This window comes from Manacus vitellinus, unplaced genomic scaffold (genome assembly GCF_001715985.3).
Source record: "Manacus vitellinus isolate BGI_N305 unplaced genomic scaffold, ASM171598v3 scaffold_23_pilon, whole genome shotgun sequence".
NCBI lineage: Eukaryota > Metazoa > Chordata > Aves > Passeriformes > Pipridae > Manacus > Manacus vitellinus.
In genome coordinates, this window is record NW_021939718.1 from 2336342 (window position 1) to 2360074 (window position 23733).

Below are 23733 nucleotides of genomic sequence, written 5' to 3' on the forward strand. Positions count from 1 at the left end.
CAATATTTTATATTATTTTAATGAAAAAATGAAACCTATCAAAAAATTCTGCAGAATCATTTATGCTTTTCTGGGGATTTAGAATTTCAAAAGCAAGAAAGTGAATTGGAACACAAGATTTTCAACCACATAGAAAAACAAAAGCCTTAAAACTAACAGAAAGTAATTGCTTATCACAAATGTTACAAAATTGGCATTAGTTTTATATAAATACTGATATCTTTTTTATTTCACTAAAGAAACATACTTGAGCAGTTTTTCCCAATCAAGTCTCTCCAATAATCAAAACAATTTTATTGTTCTCTACCATTTTCACAAATTTGTCCTGTTTTTCAAAAACCAGTAGTGATTGCCTGAAGGAATCAAACTCTGATTCCCCTCTTTTCACTGGATCCTGGGGGATACCGTCATTAAGTCGTCCACTTGTCTTGTTCATTTTTTTGTTTTCCGTGAAGAGAAGTTACAAATACACAACAGAAGAACACTAAAACACTGCTTAAAAATTGTACTTCAAAATTAACATTCCTGACTTTATATTCATCCCTGTTGGTAAACTGACAAGCCCATCACACACTTAGAACTCATATTCATAGCAACACGTCCTGTTACGGGGGTTGAAATAAATATTTTTTAAAGGAGGTACCCCTTTCATAGCACTTTGAACAAAAACAGACTATCCCAGTGCATTGATCTCAGTCAAAAAAGGTTACAAGTAGAAAAAAGGGAAATAGAAATTAAGCAAAAGCAGGCTGGTGTATTTTCTTGGCCTTTATATCTGTGTACACATTCACATCTGAGCAGTTTGCCCAGAAATATCCACTATATAGTTAAACCAAGCATGTAGTCTGACAAAAAAGAAGTAACTTTACTGTGATTCATATGCCTTCTTTCACATCCTCTCTGGTCTTTCATGTCCTCCTTTCAATCAGTCTTACATAACATAATGGTCTTGTCCAAGATTTGTTCTTAAATCACACCAATTGACCTGTGCTATATCTAGAGCTCTGGACCCATGCAGCACAGTGGGATGTATTAGAGAGCAATGCATAAGTAGCCAAAGAATCTGCACATCTTCTAAGGAGACTACTTCACATTCAGCATTGCAAATGCTATTCTATGCTTCCTTAATCATTATTGTCCGGAAGAATGGAAAACTTGCTGTAAATTCAATTATACATTTTTAATGTGATTAACAGATTGATACACTAACTTATAAGCTCTATCTTACCAAGCCAGACTAATAGGAGAACCAAAAATACATTCTTGAGAAGCAAAGATAAATTTTACTCTACTCCTTAGTTTATGCCTTATATACCTAAGGAATTGTGTTTCAGTACTTTCGTTATAGCTTTCCTCTGTTCATTAAAAAATCCTATTAAACAATGAAACAGTTTTAACACTCATAACTGTTAAAGCAATAATTTTATTAAAAGCATTTTAGAAAAAAAAACACAAAACAAACATTGTATCAGAAGTTTATCTTCCAGTGAACTCTTTTGCATTTTCGAAATCAAGAAGTCTCTTAGGAAGAAACTACTGTCTATTTTAAAATTTTTTAAATCTATTTTATGAGGTGAAAAAACAAAAAATAAACTTCTTGCTTTATCAAGAACATGAATTTCTACAAGCAGAACAGCCAGCCTCATTTCCTTATGAGGGTGTTCTTACACAGGATCACAGTGACAGCTGTCTCTTCAATCTCATCCCACACAACTTATATGAAGTCTAGAAAATTAATGTGTTTGTTTGGAGGGAAGGGTGTCAATCAGGACAGGGGAGAAGACAGAACAGAAAGGGGTTTGTTTTGTTACTTGTATTGTAGGCTGTTTTTTTCAAATGGTGTTGGTTGATAAGTCCATATCAGAAGACACACTGAACATAGCAGATTCAACAGCACATGCATTTCCTCACTCCATCTTTGGCAGAAGTTTCGTGTGTTCTTTATTTGTGACAGGAAAACTGAATTAAACTCCATACAGCATACTTTGTATGGAGAGCCAAGTCATAAAGCCCACTACGGACTAGTTCTGATACATCCTTCTTCCTTACAGTCAGGTATCGATTTGTTCCTTTTCTGGGAGGGGAAAAAAAGTATTTTAGGAGTAAGTAACCTACTCTAGGTTCACTTTTATCTGTCAACGTATGAGGTTCTATGCAAAACCCTTGAAAGAAACAGAGCAGGCCATGGTGAGAAGTCTTTTTTATGGACCCATGAAATCCACAAAACAGTATAAGCACAGGCTATCTCAAACTAGCAGGTCACATGCTCCACTGGGGAAAGGAGTGGGAGTGTGTGGCTGAAGGCAGAGGGTTGGAACAGGATGATCTCTAAGGTTCCTTCTAACCCCAGCCTTTCTATGAGTCTGTGATAATCAGCCCTTCAAGTAGTGAAGAACTTTGGAGAGACTTTTTCTGTTTTAACTAAACAAAACCAAACAATTTCTAGCAGTAAAACCTAGTACTACATGGCAACATTTATATTAAGAAAATCACTTTCTTTTAGTTGTTTTTTTTGGTTTTTGTTTTTTGGGTTTTTTTAAACAGAAGCTACTTCTACTTGAAAGATCATTAAAAGAAAACTCCTTACACTGAAGTTCTACATACCAAAAAAAACAGCTGTTGAGGTAAGAACAAACATGCACTTAAGAACTTCTATGGCATCCGCCTAAGTCCAGAATGAGAATTAATTATTATTAAATACTTCACTCCCTTCTTTTTACAGTATTAAAACTGTGTGCATTTTTCTGCCAAGCCAGAAAAAATATTACTAAATAAATATATAAAACATTTCATTGTTTCACTCTGGCCATGAAATAGCAAATATTGATACCAACTTTCAAAAATACCACATCATTCTGCAATATTTTTGGAAATAATTGCACTACTGCATGGATAAGTGTCCTGGTTCTGGCCAGGATAGGGTTAATTTTTGCAGTAGCCAGAAGGGGGCATGGCTAGGACACAGACCTTATTCCATGCCACCTCATGTCATTGCCAGATAGAGGGGAAAGGGACTCATTTCCAAAGAAGAAGTTCCTTCAGGTCCAGAAAATGTGGCAGGTGGAGCTGCCCAAAGTTGTCTATTGTCGGAGGGTTTTTCCTATCTGAGTTATTTTCTTATACTCTCTTTCATTGGTATTGTTGCTGTTATTGTTTGTTTTCTTACCCCATTGCTGTTTCCAGTAAATTATTCTTAGCTAAGCCCGTGATCTTTTTGTTTTGTGCCTCCAGTTCTCCTCTCCATCCTGCCACAGCAGAGGAAGATAGGAGAGCAAGAGAGTGGTGTGTGATTTGGAGAATCTTGGTGGAGCCACTGAATTGGGGAGTACCATTCCTAAAGCATGACATGGATCCTGTGAGGATAAACACCTCTGAGACAGAAGATAGACAGTAACTCAGCTGTGTCATGCACAAATACAGCTACATGGCTTCTGGAACACAGAGAGAATAGGCAGGGGGAGCCCATATCAGCCTACAAAAGACATATCTAGATGTACCCTTGCTGTGACAACATACAAAATCAAAGTCAGCTTCAGGGAATGCAAGTAGCTGTTACTACCTTATTATTATGAAATTATTATTATTCTGCTAGAGCAATACCAAATGAAAAGGAGGCAGGTGTTGCCTCTCAGTACAGGAGAAAAGCATGAATATCTCTTGGAGAGCATTGAAGAAAAAAGCAAACCATATGTGACATTTGTTCTCACAACCACAGCTCCACTGATGAATATCAAGTGATTTACAGTAAAAGTCAAAGGTTTTCTTCCTAGGTTGTGGTAATTTACATTCATTTTAATGGTTAATGAAGCTAAGATTTTTGTTTTGTTCTGGGGTTTTTGTTTGCTTTGTTGATTTTTCTTTTTTTTGGTTGTTGTTGTTATAGACATAGTTGATAAAATGAAGAGTTTCTTTCTTGGATTTTTGTTTTCCAGAAGCTTTCCTAATAAAGAGGAATCCAAGGGAATCAGTTTATCGCTGTATTTTGTATATATATTTTGTATACACTATTTTGTATATTGACTATGCTTTTCTTGAGGAACCATATCACAGATTCACAGAATCATCAAGGTTGGAAGAGACCTTCAAGATTATCTAGTCCAACCATCAACCCAGCATCACCATAATCACCCCTAAAACATATTTCCAAGTGCAATTTCCAGAACACTTCTAGAGACGGTGGGTCCACCACCTCCCTGGACAACTTTTTCCAAACATAACCACTTACTCAGTGAAAAATTTTTTTCTAATACCTAATCTGAACCTCCCTTGGTGCAATTTAAGACCATTTCCTCTCATCATTTCACTTGAGACATGGCAGAAGAGGTCGACCCCACCTCATTACACTTTCCTTTCAGGTAGTTGTAGAAAGCAATGGGGTCCCCCCAGAGTCTCCTTTTCTCCAGGCTAAACACCCCAGCTTCCTCACCCAATCCCCATCATACTTGTGCTGCAAACCCTTCACCAGCTCCACTGCCCTTCTCTGGACTTGCTCCAGCACCTTAATGTCCCTTTTGAAGTGAGGGAACAAAAACTGAACACAGGATTCAAGGTGTGACTTCACCAGTGCCCAGTACAGGGGCATGATCACTGCCCTGGTCCTGCTGGCCACATTATTGCTGATCCAAGCCAGGATGCCCTTGGCCTTCTTGGTCACCTGGGCACACGCTGCCTCATGTTCACCCATCTGTCAACCAGCACCCACAGGTCCTTTTCCGCTGGGCAGCTTTCCAGCCACTTTTCCCTAAGCTAGGAGTGTTGCCTGGGCTTGTGACCCAAATGTGGGACTTGGCACTTGGCCTTACTGAACCACATCCAATTGGCCTCAGCCCATCAATCCAGCCTGTTCAGATCCCTCTGTAGAGCCTTCCTGCCCTCCATCAGATCAGTAATCCCGCCCAACTTCGTGCCATCTGCAAACTGACTGAGGGTGCACTCAAGCTCCTTGTCCACATCAGCAATGAAGATATTAAACAGGACTGGCCACAGTACTGAGCTTTGGGGAATACCACTGGTAACTGGCCCTAGCTGGATGTAACTCCATTTACCACCATTCTCCGGGCCTGTCCGTCCAGAGAGTTTTTTTATCCAGTGAACAGTACACCTGTCAAGGCATGGGCAGCCAGTTTCTCCAGGAGATGTTGTGGGAGATGGTGTCATATGCTTTACTGAAGCATGCACAGACACACCCTTTCCCCCATCTACTGAGCAGGTCACTTTGTCACATATATTGTCACTGGTAGAGGTTGCTGGAGGTAGACAAAAAGTGGTCTTTAAAAGGCCTGCTTTATTTCTATGATGCCTCCTGCATTTAAACCTGGTATAGAAGCACAGGGTGGTGTAGGAAGTACTGTGTGGTTCACCATACGGTACATGTATCTTTATCTATATCACGAAGTATCTAAAATGATGTCTTCTAATGCATATCACACACGCTCAATGTAAAATAAAACTGTTCAAATTTAGGCTTTTTGTTACTGTGATTCAATATGTAAGTAGAAAAAAAACCCTCAGATACTAAAAAAGGTCTTGGATACTTGCATCACTTCTTCTTTTAGTGATCATTACTTTTTTCCACAACTTTGTAGGACTTCACCTTTAAATGGGAATTTAGTTTTGCATGTTTCTTAAATCCAGGTCTGCTATGCCTAGAAGAAAATTGTGATGAGCACATATAGATGAGGCAAACTTCCAAGCATACACATATATAAAGATGGGGTCAGGAAATTGCTAAATTGATACAACTCATGGCAATAAAGATAACATTAATGTATTTGAACTCTCTGACAGAGTCCTATGTAATTCCCAAAACATAAAGTATATTTTCTAGTGTTGTTTCTCCTTTAAAGACCTATAAAAGTACACCATGCCTATATCAAAGAAAGTTACTTTTACCCTTCATTTAGGCTTGCTGTAGAACTGGTCAAAGTCTTCCCCCACGTCAAGTCTCTTACACGCACACATACACCCAGACAAACAAAATTCTGCCTTTGCTCGTAAAGTAAACCTGCGGTGCGCAAGTCGGGCGGGAAGAGCGGTCCGCGGTGGGACTGGAGATGCTGTCCACAGGGGAGCAGCTCGCGGCTCAGGCATCCCTCCCACCCGCCTTCTGGAAAACCAACCACGGCTGCTCCAAACCCGGCACCTCTTCTTGCACCGGCAGCGCCCCCTGCTGGCCGCGTGCGGCCCCTCCGCCGCTCAAGGCCCGTTGAGCGCGGTGCGGCGCGCGCGCGGCCGCGTGACGCACGGGGTGGGGCGGGGCAAGGCCACGGAGGGCGCCGGGAGTGGGGTCACTCGTGACAGACAGCAGGGGAAGCCAATGGAAAAGCGGCATGGCGGGCGGGGCGGGGCCGCAGCGCGCTCGGAGCCGCGGTGACGCAGCGGGTCCGGCCTTTGTGCGCGCACAGACCCGGCCCGGCCTTGTCCTCTGACGGGGCCGCCCCGTGGAGCGGGAGGAGGAAGCGGGAGCAGGAAGGGCTGAGGAGAAGCACGAGGAGGACGTCGCCCGCCCGCGCCGCCGCCGCCTCAATGCCGCGGCCCCGTCCTGCCCGCCGGGGCTGAGCCGCGGCTGGAGCCTTCGGCCGCTCCTGGCCCCGCTGGGGCTGCTGCTTCTGCTGCCGGGCGCAGGTACCGCGGGGGGCGGGCGGCGTTGGGGCGGGAGCGCAGCCGGAGCCCCTTTCCGTCAGGTAGAACCTCTCCTGAGGAGAGACGCGGGAGCTGGGCCTGTTTATCTAGCTGAGAGGGAATCTCGTTAAAATGTCTCCAAGGCGGATGCCGAGAGGATGGTGCCAGAGTCCTCTCGGTGGTGCCCAGCGACAGGACGAGGAGCAGTGGCCATGAACTAAAACACAAGAAGTTCCACCTCTACATAAGGAAAACTTCTTTACACTGAGGGTGGCAGAGCCCTGGAACAGGCTGCCAAGGAAGGTCTCCAACTCTGGAGTCATTACAAACCCACCTGGACGCGTTCCTGTGTCACCTGGTTTAGGTGACGCTGCCTCGGAAAGGGGGTTGGACTGGAGCATCTCCAGAGGTCCCTTCCAACCTTAACAATTCTGTGAATCTGTGATTTATTCAGCTGTTGACTTGACTGATTTGCTCAGCTAGCCTGGTTTATATATGCTCAAAACAATATCACGAATACAACTGAGGGGAAATAAATTGATGCTTTGAAAGTCTGTCTCTGAACCCACGATTACCTGTGTTATTTTGCCTGCCATAGGGTGTTTTTGTTTGTGTATCAGAAAACACAGAATTTGATTGGATTTTGTGCAGTTTTTTCTGTTTTTTTGCAAAGGTACATACAACTCTATGGTTACACAATGATGCACAAACATGAAGAGAAAAACTTTCTGCTTACACAATTCATGGTCACACTTCGCTGTAGGTGTAGAGTGCCTCATTCTACTCTGTGTTGTCCTGGGATTTTGACAGGAGATTTGTGTTAGTTGTGCATCACTGGGAAAGCATATTACCCTTATAAATTCATGGTGTGGATATTCACAGTAAGTCATGTGAGTACCGGCTCAGGAGGGTCAGCTAAGGGGCAAGCAAAGAAATTGCTAATATCCTCTCATCACTGTGTGAATTGCAGAAGACAACTGTTTAAGAATGAAAGTGCTACAAGACTGCTCTGCAGTCTGTTTTTTCACTTCTCATGTCTCAGGAGTTTCTGTTAAATATATTGCATTTTCCCCTTTTTTTCACACTTCCATTTATATTTGGAGGCATTTTTGTGGTGTTCAAAATCTGTTTTATGACAGTTTGAAATTACAGATTAATGTTTCCACAGTTGAGTTTTATAGGTCATAAAAATAACAATGCATCACGTTTTTAGTACGTAGTTTTGCATGCCTGGAGAGCTGTTGCATGAAGTTGTGCACATATTCTTTATGAAGGGTCTTTGGATGGGAGGGAATCCTACACTAGAATCCTAGACTAGGGTCCTCCTGGTTTTAAGCCCTGTGAGCCCTGTGGCTCTGTTTCCCTTAGTGTGTGTGCAGTCTTGTTCATTTCGTTTCTGCTCCTGCTAAGTTCTTGGGTAAAAGTCACCAGCAGAAGACCATTGCTATGTGCCATGAGAATCTGGAAGGATTTCAGATCATGACTGTGAGAACTGTGGAGGAGAGGACTGTACAACTCCAGTTTGCTTACTGGGATGGTAATTGTGTTCTTTTGTGGAAATCAGGTGATCAGATAAGGCCTAACTGCTTTTTTCATGTAAAGTGAACTGTGTACCTGTTGTGTACATCTGGTAAGTACTTCAGGCTTTCCTGGGGAAAGGGTTTCTTTGGCCCTAGTCTTATTATTGAATCACTGTGTAAGAGAGGCTGCTATTGTTTAGATGTCTTAGCTGGAAACTTGCACACTGGACAGCTGTGGGTTTTTTTCACTTATTAGCTTCCAAAAAATGAGCAGTGAAGCTTTAGGTATGATAGTGCCAGAGAAATAAAGCAAACTGCCTGCCCAGTTTCCTACCATCCTCCCCTCTGCCCTGCTTTCTAGAAGAGAAACTTTGATTTCTGCTTCATTCATTCTATTTTCACTTGAACATATATTGCTTTGCTGCCTTTACCACATTCTTCTGAGGGGCAGTATTCTGTAACTTGTGTAAAGCATTGAATGACTAAATGGAGACTTTCTTACTGACTAAGTGATTAATTGAAGCACAGAATTGCATCATCACCTTGATATCTGAAAATAAATGTTTGGCTTATACTTGGCAGGACCTAGTGCTCTTTATTTTCCTCTAGACAATATCAGGTGATGGATTAAGACATGCACGGGTCCTGTCATCATCTGAGGTACTCTCTCTTCTCTATCTTTCTGTCTCACAACACCTTTTTCTCTATTATGTATTGTTTCCCTAATGGGTGAGCACTGTAAGTTTCGTTCAGGTTGTTTTCTACAGCACCTTGGGTGTGGAATGGGGTATTCCCACCCAAGAGGTTTGCTTGATTTCTCTCTGCCGTCTCTTTTTGTGCTTAGGTGACTGCCAGCTGCACACATCTTGTGGAATCCAGAAGTGCACCACTGATTTTGTGTCCTTCACTTCCCATCTAAACGCAGCTCTTGAGGACTTTGATCTGGAGTTCTGCAAGGCCCTGCGCGCGTACTCTGCGTGTACCTATCGCAATTCCAAAGTATGCCGTGGAAACCTGGTCTACCATTCTGCTGTACTCGGGATCAGCGACCTCATGGCCCAGAGGAACTGTACCAAAGATGGACCAACATCCTCCACCAACCCTGGAATGACCCATGATCCTTGCAATTACAGCGGCCACACAGAAGCCAGAGAACATCAGGGAGGGGAGAAGACTCCTGCTCCTACATATCTGTTTTGTGGCTTGTTTGGTGATCCACATCTGAGGACTTTTAAGGATCACTTCCAGACATGCAAAGTGGAAGGTGCTTGGCCCCTCATAGACAATAACTACTTGTCAGTGCAAGTGACCAACGTGCCTGTGGTCCCAGGATCCAGTGCTACTGCTACAAATAAGGTACAGATTTATTTTAAGCTCTGTGCATGCATGGAGAAATAAAAGGCCAAGACAGCGAAGTAAGTCATTTAGCTCTTAACTGTTAAAGAAGTATAACAGCTTGAGGATCTTCTGTGCAGTAGTACAGTAGAGTAAAACTCTTACCCTCTTTCCTTCTGAGCATCAAACGAAACTTGAAACAGGTTCTTTTCTTCCCTCTGCTGCTGCCCATGGCAAGAAAACTTGTGCTTATCACCACATAAGCCTGTAAGGACACTAGATGTAACATTTCAAAACAGTTATCAGATTATTGTGCATCTGTGACTGCCTCTACATTAAGTAGAAATTTTAAAAAATCATAGAATGCTTTGGGTTGGAAGAAACCTTAAAGAAGGAAAGAGTGTAAGTCTTTGCTTTTCGTTAACTCTAAACAGTATGGCTATAATAGTAGAAAATGAAAAATACTGACAGTGGCACAACAAACAGGTTATTAAAACACAGATGGTTCAGAGCAGAAACAAGAAGGGAACTGCAGAGAATTAAAGGAAGCAAAACAATTACGTAGAAGCTATATGGTTGTCAGAAGGTCTTAGCTCCCTGGCTTTACTAAAGAAGCAGTACCCTTAAAATTATGCTGAGCATATTAAGCCCCTGCTGAGACTGGCAAGACTGAAGATTGCTCTCCTCTTACGTACTTGAGGAATAAATGCACTAGTATTGATAACTTATGCCATTTCCTTAACTTAAGAAAAATACTTGTCTCTCTCTGCTGAATGCAGGCAGCAGATGTCTCTGTCAGTAAAAGAAATTACTTAAGTGTACATTTGAAGCTGATGCTGTCACATACCTCATTCCCTTCTTGGAGTGAAATGGCCTTTTTTAGGATGTGGTAGTGTAGCTCTTGTATTATGAAGTTCAGGCTGTGCGAACACCGTTTCAACACTATCTGTGTTGGAGAATTTTCGTCATTTAGGTAAGCCTGGAAGTAGGTTTTTTATTACAGAGTTTGGAAGCAGGAGTTGCTGGTCACAGTAAGTTAGAGCCTGCACATCTTCCATGGAGTTGGCTGTACAGGAGTATTAATAAGGGAAAATCAGCTTTGCTATTAAATTTGTGCTGGATCCTGAGGTACTGACTAATGTCATTGCGTGTGTGAGTGAGCAGAGGTTGGACTGAAACTCAGATTAACTTGTGCCTGTTCCAAGAACAGTCTGCATTGTGAATGAGTTCTGAAGGTTTATAAAATAAGGCAATGAGGCTAATTTGAGTAAGCTTTGCAAAAGATGTCCCTTGCAATCTGTTCTAGTGGCTTTTTAAGACTCCTAAAGAACTGCAAGAAAAAGCTGTATTTCATAATCTGCAGTAAGCTTTTATCCTCAGTTTTGCTAAACTCTTGCAAAATTTTCTTTATTTCCTTGTTCCTGGTAGTAGTAGAGGAAAATGTTGAGACTCTTGTGTACAAATTGTGTGGGTGTGATGATTGTTAGATAGGTGATCTTAACTTTAGCCACATTCTGAAAATGATTGACTATGTAGCATGTTATGCTGGTTATATATCTTTTCTAACAGATAAGAGGAGGACCCAAGGAGATAAATGTTTGTACATACTGAGGGAAAATATGGTTTTAAAGGGCATGCCTTCTATCTTTATTTATTGTCCTTTTTTTGGTGTTTTTCTTTGACTTTTCATTCTGGGAAAAGCAGCAATACTTTTTTCTCTTCTGTAGTAGTGTTTTATCATCCCTGTCATTGCGCAAGTATAGCTAAGTGTGAAGAAGCAATTAAATAAGACATATAGCTTAGGATATTAGAAATGTCTTTAACAGAAGCATACATGTCTTTCCTTGAATTTTTTTTTTTTGGCAGTTAATCAAACTTACCACACCTGTTTGTAGGCAATGGAGGTTGTTTGAATGTACAAGTAACTTAGCAAGATAAGTTTTAGTATCTCTAGTGCATCCTTCTGCCTCTTTTGTTTCTTTATGGAACCGGCTGCTATAAAAGAAATACAAAAGGCTTGTTAAACTGTACTACTACTGCTAATTTCATTCCTGTAACATTTTCTTCTGCAAGAATTCCATTTTTACTGTAGTACACTATCTGCTGCTGGGTTTACTTGACTAATTTTGGCCACAGGGTAGCTTAAAGGACTTTTAAAGAGATACAGTTCAGTGATATCTACATAGTGTAATCCCTAGCTAAGAGCATCCAAATAGGTCTTCTGCCTTCACAAGAAAAGTTTCCAAAACATTATCCATTGTTAGTCTGGCTGTTTTTTCATTGCAGTATTTGAAATATAAGTTTGTTGGGAAATAAAAACAAAGGTATATGCTGGACTTAAATTGTGTAGAAGCCAAAGCAAATACTAACCTAATTAACCTACTCTAAAGCAGACCTAATGAAAGAAAGGGCAATAAGAGTAGAAGATTTAGTTTTTCCTGTATGCATTTTTCTTAGGGTGATTTATGAAGCTGTAGAAACAGAATATTTAATCTCCACCCCATATGTAGTGTGCTTTTGAAAGGTGCGAACCATCAGTTGCCCTTGTAGGAAGTTGGTACTTTCGGATTTGTCTGAGCTTTCTGGTGTACCAACCTTTGAGGGAGTCGGCGACTAAGTGAGCGTTATTTGTAAAGTAAGTTTTCCTCTCTCTCCAAAACCTATGAGACTTGAATAACCCCAATAGTGTGAATGAGGGCTATCCATTAAATTCTTGAAGGACAAGAGAAGGTCAGGAGGACACCTCAAGTAAGAACATGAAGAATAAAAGTATAGTGTTCCTCCCCCACCCCCCAGTGTGCATCTGGCATGAAAGTATGAAAAGCAGGACTTGGAAGGGCATGTCTTGTGAGAGTTGTGTAGTTATTCACAAAATGCTCTTGGCAATTTGTTTGTAGGTGTTTTGCATATTTGTGTTGCCAAAAAAACATCTGTTTTTCCGCTGTGAACAAAGCTATTGTATATTCTGTGGTCGAGCTGAAACTTGAAACTCCAGGTTTTTTGAGCCTGCCTGATGTTCTTATGCCCCTGAGCATAGGATCCTAGGGCTTTTCAGGTGGAGAATGAAGGATCATCACCAAGGAGCCTGGGAAACTGAGTTCGAGCTCCTCTTTTCTTTTTCTTTCTGCCAGACTTCTTGTATGGGTTTTGAGTAGGTCACTGGTATCTTTATGTGTGATTTCTCCACGCATAAAGGTCCCCTTTCTTGGAACTGGTTTTGCAATTTCCTGAGAATAAATGTCTGTTACAAGGGGCTGTAGAGGGAGTAAGTTAGAAGAGTATTGCAGAATGCATTACATAAAAGGTTGGAGGTTTTTTATTTTATTTATTGTTTGCTTTATTTGGAGGTGTATATAGTCTCTATTGCCTTTCATCTCTGTGACAGGTGTTCTAGATATCTCTAGAGTAGTTGTCCTTGAATAGCAGATGAGGCAGAAGCTTGGGCTTGCCAGTGGAAAACTTTCCTTCTTGTTTGCATTAATTGGAAATGGAGGTTTTCCTATCCAGGTGTTTTGTAGTAGATAGCTTGAGGGTGAGAGTGTGAATGTAAGGACATAGAGAAGGAAAAAAAACACCAAACTTTTTACTGCTTTTGTAGCACGGTTTCTATTTTTGCAGGAAATCATTGCAAAGTGATCACAGTGTACTTAGTCTCCTGCAAGTAATATTAAAATGTTTATCTCCAACCTTTCCGTTGTTTTTTTAAGTAGGAGCATCAGATGTCTGGTTATGTGTCATTATTCTTTTTATCTTTGTGGACATATTGCCTAAGGTGGAGATGAATTTGTCTTTCTCAGAAGTAGTACATACTACAGTTTTGTTGGAGGATATCATAGAATCATTTAGGTTGGAAAAGGCCGTTAAGACCATTGAGTCCAGTCACAAACCTGACTCTGTGAATTCCACAGCTAAACTCGGTCCTTGAGTGCCACATGCCTTTTAAACATTTTTGAGGATGATGACTCAAGAGGCTGGGCAGCCAGTTTCAATGCTTGACAACTCTTTTTCAGTGAAGAAATTTTCCCTAATCTGAACCTCTCTTGTGCAGCTTGTGGCCATTTCCTCTTACCACGTCACTTGCTACTTGAGAGGATGATACCCCCCTGTCTACAGCCTCCCTTCAGGTGCCTGTTGAGAGTGATAAGATTATCCCTGAACCTCCCTTTCTCCAAGCTGAGCAGCCCCAGCTCCCTCAGACATTCCTTGTAGGACCTGTGCTCAGATCCTTCCCCAGCTCTGTTGCCCTTCTCTGGACACACTCCAGCACCTCAGTGTCTTTCTGCACATGAGGGGCCCAAAACTGAACATGATGCTTGAGGTGTAGCCTCACTGCTGCCCAGTACAGGGGAACAATCACTGCTGTGATCCTGCTCCCACACTACTGCTGATCCAAGCCAGGATGCCCTTGGCCTTCTTGGCCACCTAGGCACACAGCAGTTCATGTACAGACAGCTGTCAACCAGTGCCCCTAGGTCCTTTTCTGCTGGGCTGTTTTCCACTCTCACTCTTTCCCAAGCTTGGCAGTGCTACATTAATGGTTGGAGTCCATGATCTTAAAGGTCTTCTTCAACCTGAACAATTCTAGGATTCTATTAAATGCATAGTAAAATAGCAACATATAGGGATACCTACAGCACTGTGATTGCATTATAGCACTAGGGAAGACCAGTACAAGAACTCAGAGTTGAAAGTCTTGATTTTGTTTAAGGCACAAAAGCCAGGCACCATTAACAAATACATTAAGGTCATCTAGAAACTGCAGTTTGACATCTCAGTAACACCATGTTTGAAAGGCCTTGGATGTGCAGTGGAATTTAGAAAATTTTTGTGATCAGTGCACTCATCAGTACTGGTACCAGTAGCAGTGGGAGGATGAAGTCCAAAATGAAATGTGCAGATTGGATGTGTGTGTTGTTTGTTTTTGATTTAGTACTCTTACTATAGCTGATGTTTGTTTCCTGTATCTTCAGGTAAGTCTCTGCAAACCTTTGTATTCATCTTTCAGAGTTCCTCACTGCAGAAGAGCTCTGTATGTGACCACAGAACAAGGCTGAGATACCAGTACTTTCAAAAGTCTTTCTTCATCTGGTATTTGGATTTTTCAGTCCTAGGTTTAGAAAGGGCAGCTAGTCTCTAGTCTGTAAACAGTACCCCATAAGCAGTTTTGTGGAGATATTCTTGCAACCCAGCCAGAGTGTAAAAAGTGCTGTAGGTACATAGACACATGTAACACACGTTAAATTTGTTTGAAATAATTTTTCACTTTCTAGTGCTTTCTGTTACCTTAAGAACTTAGATTAAAGCTTTGTAAGGAAATTTGCTTTATCTCCCTTTGCAACAAGCTCTGGAGTATCTCTTAATACCAGGGCATGATATTGAGGTAGGAGTATGTGATAAGGGAAAGACTATGCAGAACTCTGGTTTTACTAATCTAGCCTATGGATTAGATGGATGTCATGTGACATACAACAGAATATTCAAAACTAATGTCTTGAGCTGCAGTGTTTAAATACAAGTATGTCCTTGGAAAGTCTTAATAATCTCTTGATTCTCTGGAGTGTTCTTGCAGCCTACATGGAGGCCTTTATTCATTTTGTAGTCATTCAGCTCTCATTCACCATGTAATGTTATTGCTAATCTTGAGTTAGGGTGCAGGCTTCTCTTCTCCCTCTGTGTATCTGAAATTGTGTGCATTTCATTGTTGCAGAGGAGGGGGTTTTGGAGAGAACAGTTTGGTGGCTGCTTGCTGATAAATTTTGCCAGGTGCCTTGGTTAAATGTTTTTATCCAGCAGCCAGTTCTGTGTCTCATTAAAACAATTAACCCTTTTTGACTTCAGGCTTCTTCAGGTGCTGCACAGACTTAGAGCTTTGCTTCTCAAGATGTGTAAATCATTCTCTCCTTGCAGAGCAATATAAATGTGCTCAAGGAAAGAGGAATGCTTCTTTGTCTGAGCAGGTGGAGATAGAAGTCTTTTTCATCAAAACTGCATTATACAAAATAAAAGACCAGATTTACTGCATGAAGGTCTGGATTATATGCAGAAATACTAATTCCTTGAGAGATCTCAGGTTTCTCTTCTCTGAGTTGCCGAGGTTACTTTACTAAGCACAGAGTTGTGAGGTTGTCTTTACAGCGGTGAGGGCCCTTGTGTGTTTTCTGGATTTTGAATGTAGGCATTCCACAGCTTAGCTGTGGTCCACAGACATCAGTTTACTAAACGACTTGACTACAGGTGGTCTTAAGCTATATAGCTGATACAACTCAAGCTGTGTAACTGATTGACGGAAGGAAAAACCATTGGAAAAATACAGTCTTCACCAGTGGGAACATACAAAACCAAAATAGGAAGTATCATCTGTGTTGTGAGACAGAAAGACGGACAGAGCATCAGCCACCTGGGACAAGCCAAACAGTGAAAATAAATGTAATACTCTTATTGCAGTAAGAAGTCTGCACACTCCACAGGAGAAACGGTTGCAATGGGAGGAGGGAGATGGGGAGACTTTTGTTTTATACAAGTAATATGGAGAGGTGAGGCTAATGAGGGTAGAGGTTTTATCTGAATTGTCTGTAATCGGCTCTTTTTGAACCTCTAGCGCTTACTTCAAAACAGAGGGGCAGGAGACAAAAGCTGTTGTGCAGAAGTGTACTGGTTAACTGATACTAGTTGTTCTTCCTGGTCGTGATTGTACCTTTCCGTGATTTGGCACAGTCTCATTCTGGTTTTGCCACAGTGGCCAACATTGTGGGAATTACTTGGCACTTACACTTCTCTGTCATTGCAGGAGGCATTCCAGAGCTTTAAAAAACTATCAGGCAGGAGGGAGTTCTGATACCTAATTAAATAGAAAGCCTTTTCCTTTCCAGACATCACAGCTGTTGCCACATGTTACTAGTCCTTCTTCCAGGACAACCTAAGAACGCATCTAACAATTGGTAAAATATTACTTTAAGCATGTGTACAGTCTGTTTTCCTTTAAGACGTGACTTGTGGACAACTACCAGGCTCTGAGGTAGTGGTCAGTCCCAGACATATTCAGCTGCAAAATGGAAAAGGGGTTGAGATAATGTTTTTTTTCCAATAACTTTGCTTTTTTTTTCCCCCTTCCCCTCCAGATAACTATTATCTTTAAATCATACCAAGACTGTACAGAACAGAAAGTGTATCAAGCGGTGACTGATGACTTGCCTGCAGCTTTTGTGGATGGTACAACGAGTGGAGGTGATGGGAACACCAGGAGCTTGAACATCGTGGAGAAGGTCAGTGGGAAGTACATCGAGATGCACGCCCGGCACATCGGGACCACGGTGTATGTGCGGCAGCTCGGACACTACCTGACGCTGGCCATCCAAATGCCTCGGGAGCTGGTCATGGCCTACGAGGAGGGCCAGGACCTGCAGCTCTGTGTCAACGGCTGCCCCTCCAGCGAACGCATTGATGACAGCGGTCACTTGCCGTTGCCTGTGATGAGCAAATTGCTTCCTCAGGGCAGTGCTGCCCATCCCCGATCAGGGTACACACTGGAAACCGCCACCACCAAATGCCATGAGAAGATGCTGGTGAAGGACATCTATTTTTACTCATGTGTATTTGACCTGCTCACTACAGGTGATGCCAACTTCACAGCTGCTGCTCACAGTGCCTTGCAGGATGTGGAGGCGCTGCATCCCAGAAAAGAGCACTGGCATATCTTTCCCAGGAGCAGAGCTGGTGTTGTGGGCAGGGATAGCAAATTCTTTGTCCATCTTGGACTCGTGTCCTTTATCCTTGTTGTGTTTTTGTAGTTTGTTTTTTTTTGTCTGTAAACAAAGTTTTGAAATATATATTGTCATAATATATTGAGTAAAGAGGAGTATATATGTATATACCATGTATATGAAGGGATGTTTTGTCTTGGGACACCCACCAGATTGTACATATTGTGTTAACTGTTTTCATATATGTTTGATGCAGTGTTCTTTGTATCTATTTGTTTTACAGTTGTTGAAATGTTTTATAATGTCCCTGCACTGGGACCTGATAGAGAGCACTTTATTTTTTACATATTAAATATTTAAGTGTGTATCTGAGTAACTGTGTATTACACATAAAATACTCAGTGCTCCCTCTAAGTACTACTTGGTTTAACACATTTTTTTAAATTGAATTAACTTGTGGGTTTTTCCAAGAGAGCTTTACTTAATGCCAAACGTGGATATTTTGAAGCTAGTGAATGGTCTCTGGAGAGAGCTTAAACTTAAAGGGAACGCTTGCTTTTTTTCACAGGCCCTCCAGTTGTCTGTCTTTTAGAAGCCTACAGATTTATATTTTTTTCATGCTTGGAAACCCCACAGTGTGTCAGTCTTTGCAAAACATTTTAGATGTGGTTCATCAGTATACCAGTAAGTATATGTGTGTATGTGAAAGAGTGGCTATGCAGTGTATAAATATTTTGAATTATTACAGTAGAAGAATAGTTGCCTGCCCTGCTGAGGAACGTCAGTAATGTGGTGTGACCCCTGGTGGGGTGCAGAGAAATTGGGGATGTAGGCCACATACTGGGCAGGCAATTTATAAATAAAGGCTGTTTGTCTCCTAGCCAAATAGGATGGATAGGATATTGGATAGGAATGTGCTGAATACAGTTCTTATACTTCTTGCAGATGGTTGTTTTCCCTCTACTAAATAAGATGTGTAGTTAAATTTATGACCAGCAGCTGTAAACCAGGCCAGTTTATTAAAGAGGTAGTGTGTGAGGAACCAAGAGCAGGAACCATCCCCTCAGGATACCAGTTGTACAGTTCCTTTGCAATGTTTGTGGAGATACTTAGAAGAGCTTTAGCACAGTTATCTGTGTTACTTCTGCATTCCTCCTGAGAGGTGTTATAAAAATCCTCTTTTTAAGTTATTGGAGAACTCTCAGACCAGAAGAACCCTGGAATAGAAAATTATTTGCCATAAAACTAAAGAAGAGATGGTGAAGTTGGAAGAAAAAATTATATAGAAGAGTCCATAAAATTACAGAACAGGATGACCTGCTAAGTATATATGGAAGCTATAATATTTCATCTGCAGGGCTAATCACACAGTGTGAAGGTAAATTGAAAGTGCCAAAAGTCAGATACATACCAAGACAGACCTAAAAGTGACGACTTTGAATGTTACTTTGCTAAGCTCGTGTTACAGCTAGGATTTGAGCTGTGTGAGGAACAATCTTATGTGGTAAATATATCAGCAAAATGATCTGTGGAAATTGCTGTAGAAAGCAAAGGGAGCTTTAAATATATATATGTTTACTGTACACAGAAGGCAGCTGTCATACCTGCAAGGATTCACTCTCCCAGGTGTTGATCTATCACCACAAGCTCTGCAGAAGGCAGTGTAACATGTTTATCAGTATTTTAGTGCCACAGCCTGTCAGCTGTTACTGACACTACATGTTGTTTGCCTTTGTCTTCAACAAGCTAGGCAATGCCTTGGATATTAGTGGCTTATCCAAAACAGTTTTTTAAGTATCTTCTTAACCAGAGTGTTTCCTAACCATATGCTAACAACGGCTGATGATGGTTCTCTGTAGTTGTGGAGTCTGGCAACTTCTATAGGAAGCATGTTGCAGGACTGAGCAGAGACCGTGTGCTTAATCCTTCATTTTGTATGTACAGAAGACTCCTAAACAAGGGTATTATGAAAGGAAATAATAGGCTTAACTGCCTGTCAAACCAAAAATACTTTTTTATTTCCTGACTGGAAGAAAAATCTGTATAGAGCATCTGTTAAGTGGAACGCAACCTGAGAGAACAACCTGGCTTTTGTTCTTATGGTCAAGTTACAGCCCTTCAGTATTGCATTTCCTTTCAGACTGCTGCTGTACTGCCAGAAAATAGATCATCAACTATTTACATTTTCTTACCTTGGCATTATGGTTACCATGCATTTGTTTTATGAGTTTTGAGGCTGTGCAAGTGCTTATTTACTTATATACACTGCAAAGTGAAGCAAGCAATGTTGCAAGCTTTGTACTGTCTAATGAGAGTTTCATTAGTGGACATGTTTTGAAAAAAAGCCCAGGAGTCTTGTGTCTTTCTTCTGTTTTGACAGACACACAGAACAGTTTACGATCTTGCATTTGTTTTCTTCATGTAAGTACAGCTGTGGTGTTTTACTGAAATTTTCATGCTTAGGTTATTTAATTCCCATCTGTATCTTGACTGGTACGAATTCTTTTCTGTCTTTCCCTATTCCGGTTATTACAGACTGCTATCTACACGATGTCCAAACAGGACTAGTAATGATTCCCTTTTTTTTAAAAGGTGTTTTTTACAAGATAAATGTTCTCTGTGTTGTGCTGCTACTTCTCTCCAGATGTATTCAAAACAAACAAGAATTGTGGGGATCAGTGTTGTTCATTAGATTTTATCATTGTTATTAGTTATCATCTTGTGGAGAGCAAAATAGCCACGGATCAAGTACAAGTATGCAGGTAAATTTGTGATGCTGATGTAGAACAATTGCATCTGATCTGATTCTGAATTCTTTATCTTTGTAAACTAAAGTTCATTGAAATTAAAAGCTGCTGATAGTAAACAACTGTGAACAGTAAGATTGATTACAGTCTTTGTGCTGGGCTGCGTATCAGAACTCATAGCTAGATATAAAAAGGACATTGTGTCGTATGTGGAGTGCCTATAACATTTACAGGGATTATTTTCATGATTACACTAGTTTTAAAGCTTAATTTCCACTTTTATCTACACTCCAACAGTAGACAAATACTCCATTAAATACACAAAATATGTACATGTCATTGATTCTAGTATGTGCTGAGGGCTGGATCTATGAAAGATTTTATATGTATGTTTGGTGTGCCAAGCATTTAAATCTGAAATTGAGACACACAGTTTCAGCTTGAACCCAGATATTTCTTTAGGATCTCTGCTTTCCTTCTTAGTCCAGTAAAGCCTCTCAAGGAATCTGCATTTTGCTGCTGAGCAGAGGAAACAAATGCGGTCTTGAGTTTGTATCTGCACACTAGTCAGATTTAAATGTTGTTCATTTGTCTGGTTTACTTGTGGGACTTTTTTGGCAGTCACCTGACCTGCTCACTCGTGTTTGGCAGATAATGGTAAGTTATTTAGACTGTAGTGGTGTGAAGCACTCTGCTGGAGTTTGGGAGAGGCAAGTTGAAACTCCTCTTCTGTCTTGGTCTTTCACATCTGGTGAGACTAACAGCTGGGAGCTATTATGGAATAGTGCCATTCTGTGGTGTTACCAAGGGATAGCTTTATCCAAACAAGGTCTTAGTTGCCTTAAAGGAGACGAGGCATACTTTAGTGATTGAGAGGTATTTCATCTAAATTAGGTAAACTAAACACGTAAGCCTTCTCCGTATTCAGTGAAGTAAATAGCAATATTGTAGGTTGGGTTGAATTGCCTTCTGGAGATGCCTACTGCTATTTTTCTATAGAGGGGGAAGCCCAGACAGCTATTTTAAAATGAAATTAGTCTAGCCCTGATGGGTACATTTTAAATTCCAGCCTAGGTTTGTATCCAGCGACAATCTGCTTGCTCGAGACAAGCCAGCTGATCCAACACTTGCTGCATAGCACCCCATCTGTCTCCCAGGCCTATCTGATGGATGCACCTTGGCCTCCGAAAGCCTCACAGCAGACCTGGGCCTGGCCTGTACTCTTTGATTCTCTTGAAAGCAGACCTGAATAAGGCAACAAAGCCCTCCCTTCCTTGCTGTCTTGGCCCCTTCTCCCCTCCCAAGGCAGGTTTGCGCGAGGCAGGGGAAGGCCAGAAAAGAAAAAAAAAGCTGAAGTTGGGACAAAGGAGAGAAACTGAGTGGGTAAAGTCTTAGTGGTAAGGCTTCTGATCTTAATTTTGGCCTTTCAATGCCAGACTGTTTACTTTTTCTGTGATATATTCTATACTTTGAATGGTGCAAAGTATAGAAAAAGGCTGCATAGGAGCAAGGGCTGTATTTTCTAATTAGAGTGTTTTATCTTTTAGGCTGTTCTTTGGTGTCCTGTGCTGCCATTACCATGCAAGTGTTTTACAGAAAGCAAAAATTTCAACAGCTGGGGTTGCCAAAACCTTAAATACCCTGCAGCCAAATTGTTAATGTGTTTGACTAGAAAGTAAGAGATAGTGTGTTTGAATCCCCACTCCAAATTGTGTAATGAAGATGTGTAAACAAGGTTTCTTGCCTTCTCAGGTGACTGTAATCTTTATCCTACTGGGTTTATCAGCTTTTATCTGGCTAGATCCATCTGCTATCCTTTCTCAGGAAAAATGCTTTTTCGTACTAGTCTTGGAAGTGTATGAGACCTGCCTTCAAAGGGTGTGTTAGGTTTGAAACACACCCCTCCCACTTCCTGTAGGTGGGATGCATTGGAGAAATAACTCTTTCCATAACCCTGCCTCTCTGTAGAGGGAGCCTAATGGTGGCTACCCTTGTGGTGGATAGGGCAAGTTAAAAAGTGAGGTACATCACTGTTTGTGATGCCATCTCTTATCCCTTGTCCCTGACCTATATGTAGTGCCAGTGGTTTGGCATGACCTGCCTTCATCTAGTTCTTACTTCCTCAGGTGCTGCCAGTCATCACTCCCCAGCCTCCTGAAAACACAGTGAACTGATTCCCTTAAAAATAAGTTGATCCGAAGGCATGAGAGAGAATTGTTACCAGGGTAGGCTTTTTGAAAAACATTTTTTTTTTCATTGAGTAATTTTACAATCCTTCAGCAATGATAAATTCTGTAAAAAGGCCCTCCCTAATCATTAAAATGTGGCTTGCACAGTAGTGTTTGAGATCTTTGGAATGCCACCATTTTTTTTTTTCAATACTTACGTAAAAAAGAAGTCACAAGTCTTACCTCTTCTTGCAAATGAAGTGGCCTTTATTACGGTAAAGAGATCAATAATTAGTCCCATTGGGAAATCAGATACAGATATTCCTCTATAATAAGAATAATTGCTGAAAAATCAATTCAGATGTGTCTGTGCAATCAGTCTGCCCTTTCTCCACAGCTAGTCAAGGCTCCTCAGTCAAAACATATCAAGTCCTTCAGGGATTACCCTCTGTGTGTGAGTCCTTGAAAGTTTTCCACATGCATATTCGTTGACAGAAGTGCTAAGAGTTTCTTCTTTGTCAGCAGATCTTCTTGACAGACTATTGATTACTTTTTGACTTTTGTTGGGTGCATTGTTTTGTATGGTTGGCAGTCCTGATGTGGCTGATTCACTGACACAAGCAGAGGGCCTGTACAAGTGGAAACACTTTCTAGTTCGGGGTTTAGACTCTAGTAAAAATCAGAAAAGCAAGACAAATAGAGCTTTCTTGAAAAAAGTGTTAGGATATTGCTTGTACATTGTCTGATGGGAGCAGAAGTGTAGTAAGAAATCTCTACTTCTGTTTCTTTGAGTTATTTCTACACTGGCTCAACCAGAGGAAACCACTGTCAGCAGCTGGAGTGTGTTACATGATCTTCTGAAACATTTCTTCCCATTTAGTTCCACCAGGAAAGATCCATTTCATCCAGTCAGAGATGTGAATCAAAAGCAAAGAGGGAGAGTGTAATAAGGAGGTTGACTTCAAAAGTGAAAACATTACCAGCTCTTTCAGTCTTAAGTCTTGTCTGGTAGAGCTAACAATTATAATGCAAATTCTTAAAATCAACATTATATGTAATACCTCTCTGGGTAAAAAAACAATCAAACCTCACAGCCCTACAATCTAAAACCAGGTCCTTTATAAGTGAATGAATTATCTAATGGCAAGAAGTAAAAGCCCTCCCTGTTTCAGCTTTGCTCAGAAAATATTTTTACTGACTATTTAAAATGCCGGTTAAATGGCAATACATTGGCCTCTGGTGGAGTACTTACCTTAAACAAAGAGCTGTTAATTGCAGTCTAATTGTGGACAATAAGGGTTATCTAAACAGTCAGTAATGGAACTTCCCTAGGTAACAATGTAAGTATTTGTTTGTTGGGGTTTTTTAAGGTAATTTCCCCTCAGTGGGGGGTTCTTTATTAAATGTGCATATGGGTCACTATGTACATAGAGAGTCTCCTTTATTTTTAATCTCTGGATATAATCTTCTAATGTGCTAGAGTGACTATTTGGTGATTTAGACACACTAAGACAAGTAGGAATTTCTCCATCTTGCCTTTTCATCTCTTCTTTACCCATAGAACCAGCATTCAGTCTACCCACTTACGAAGGAGGAATACAATGCTTCCATTCTTCATTTATTTCATCCTTACACATAGCTT

General features: G+C 41.0%; 1 protein-coding gene across 1 annotated transcript; it reads left to right on the plus strand.

Annotated features, from left to right (window-relative positions):
• Positions 1–6562: 6562 nt before the first annotated feature.
• Positions 6563–20046, plus strand: RGMB (repulsive guidance molecule BMP co-receptor b). Its single transcript, XM_029959949.1, has 3 exons — positions 6563–6624; positions 8986–9497; positions 16595–20046. Exons 2-3 carry the CDS (start codon positions 9195–9197, stop codon positions 17261–17263), a joined length of 972 nt encoding a protein of 323 aa, XP_029815809.1. The 5' UTR covers positions 6563–6624; positions 8986–9194; the 3' UTR covers positions 17264–20046.
• Positions 20047–23733: the final 3687 nt, after the last annotated feature.

Coding starts and splice junctions, on each gene's coding strand:
- RGMB (XM_029959949.1), top strand. CDS start 9,195: ATGGCCCAGAGGAACTGTACCAAAGATGGACCAACATCCTCCACCAAC. Junction 9,498..16,594: donor GTGCTACTGCTACAAATAAG/GTACAGATTTAT, acceptor CTTCCCCTCCAG/ATAACTATTATCTTTAAATC.